Below are 1,205 nucleotides of genomic sequence, written 5' to 3' on the forward strand. Positions count from 1 at the left end.
TGAGACCAGTGATGCAGCTGCTACAGTAGTCTAGGTAAAGGATGATGGCAGCCCAGACCGGGGCCACGGAAGGGAGGAATAGAGGACCAAGTGGCATTTTAACAGGAGTGAGGTAGAGCAGGAGAGTCAAGAAGGCTTCCCTAAGTAAGGTTAATGGAAGGTGAGACCCACGGCTGGAAGGTAAGAAGACGCCTTCATTCACAGAGTGAAAGCAGGATTAAATTAAGACCTAAAGAAGACTTAAATTCTGAAAAGACTATTGTTTTCCTCTTCCCCAAGACACATGTAATAGCGATGTAATTCAAAAGCGAAACAGGACTAAACCACAAAATAGGTGGAAGCAAGTTCCACCAGATTCACAGTTTTTCCACCACGACTAGGTTAGTGTTTTCACTTTTGAAATTTCGAATATTGAATAATTTCAAGATAGTTTTGCTGATCTTGATCTGCTGAGCCTTTTTGTTTAATCTAGCCTTTAACAAAGGCTCTGAGAAGGGAAAGTGTTTGGAGTGCTTTTGACTGAAAGTAGGCTGCCTCCTATTGATGGATCTGCAGACCATGCAGTGATCTGCAAGCTGAACTGGGGACTGGAACTTCAGAACAAAGAAGGAGAACGTGACGCACCTCGGGGTCCTGCCAGGGGGGCGGACAGCGGGATGGAGGCGACCTTGAAGCAGCGCCTGGAGGACACAGTGAAGAATCCATCCACTGTTGGAGTCCTGTGCACAGGTTCACAAGCACTCGATCTGGGCTGCTGCAGAACCCTGTCAGATGAGCATGTTGGGGCGATATTTGTTCCAGCCCAGCAAGCAGCTAAGCTGACCTCGGCCCCCACTGATATTCCTATGGTGTGTCTAGAATCAGGGAACATTATCATGATCTAGAAACGCGATGGCATTACAACGGCAGCGCACAAAATGGCCTCTTGACATTTCGTATCCGTTCCCCAGTAGCCTGTCACAGGGACTCAATCATACCTTGTGTTCATTATCTTACAGAACTAGGAGAGTTCCAGTAGTTAGGCCAGTCAAGGAATGTGCACTGGACACTTTTCCATTAATTTTAGAGTAAGCTGCTTTTGGACATTCTATGGATTGACTTATCAAAATACTAGTTAAGAAAATAGCATTTTTTTTTTTTTTTGGTCCAATGAGCTGGAGATCAGAGATTCTTGGCTCTTGTCCCACACCATGGCTACCAATAAG

General features: G+C 45.6%; 1 protein-coding gene across 1 annotated transcript; it reads left to right on the plus strand.

Annotated features, from left to right (window-relative positions):
- Positions 1-656: 656 nt before the first annotated feature.
- On the plus strand, positions 657-884 carry LOC132366415 (ragulator complex protein LAMTOR5-like). The gene has a single exon (XM_059924000.1). The coding sequence runs from the start codon at positions 657-659 to the stop codon at positions 882-884; it is 228 nt and encodes a 75-aa protein (XP_059779983.1).
- The last annotated feature ends 321 nt before the right edge of the window (positions 885-1,205 follow it).

The sequence above is a fragment of the Balaenoptera ricei genome, chromosome 5 (assembly GCF_028023285.1).
Source record: "Balaenoptera ricei isolate mBalRic1 chromosome 5, mBalRic1.hap2, whole genome shotgun sequence".
NCBI lineage: Eukaryota > Metazoa > Chordata > Mammalia > Artiodactyla > Balaenopteridae > Balaenoptera > Balaenoptera ricei.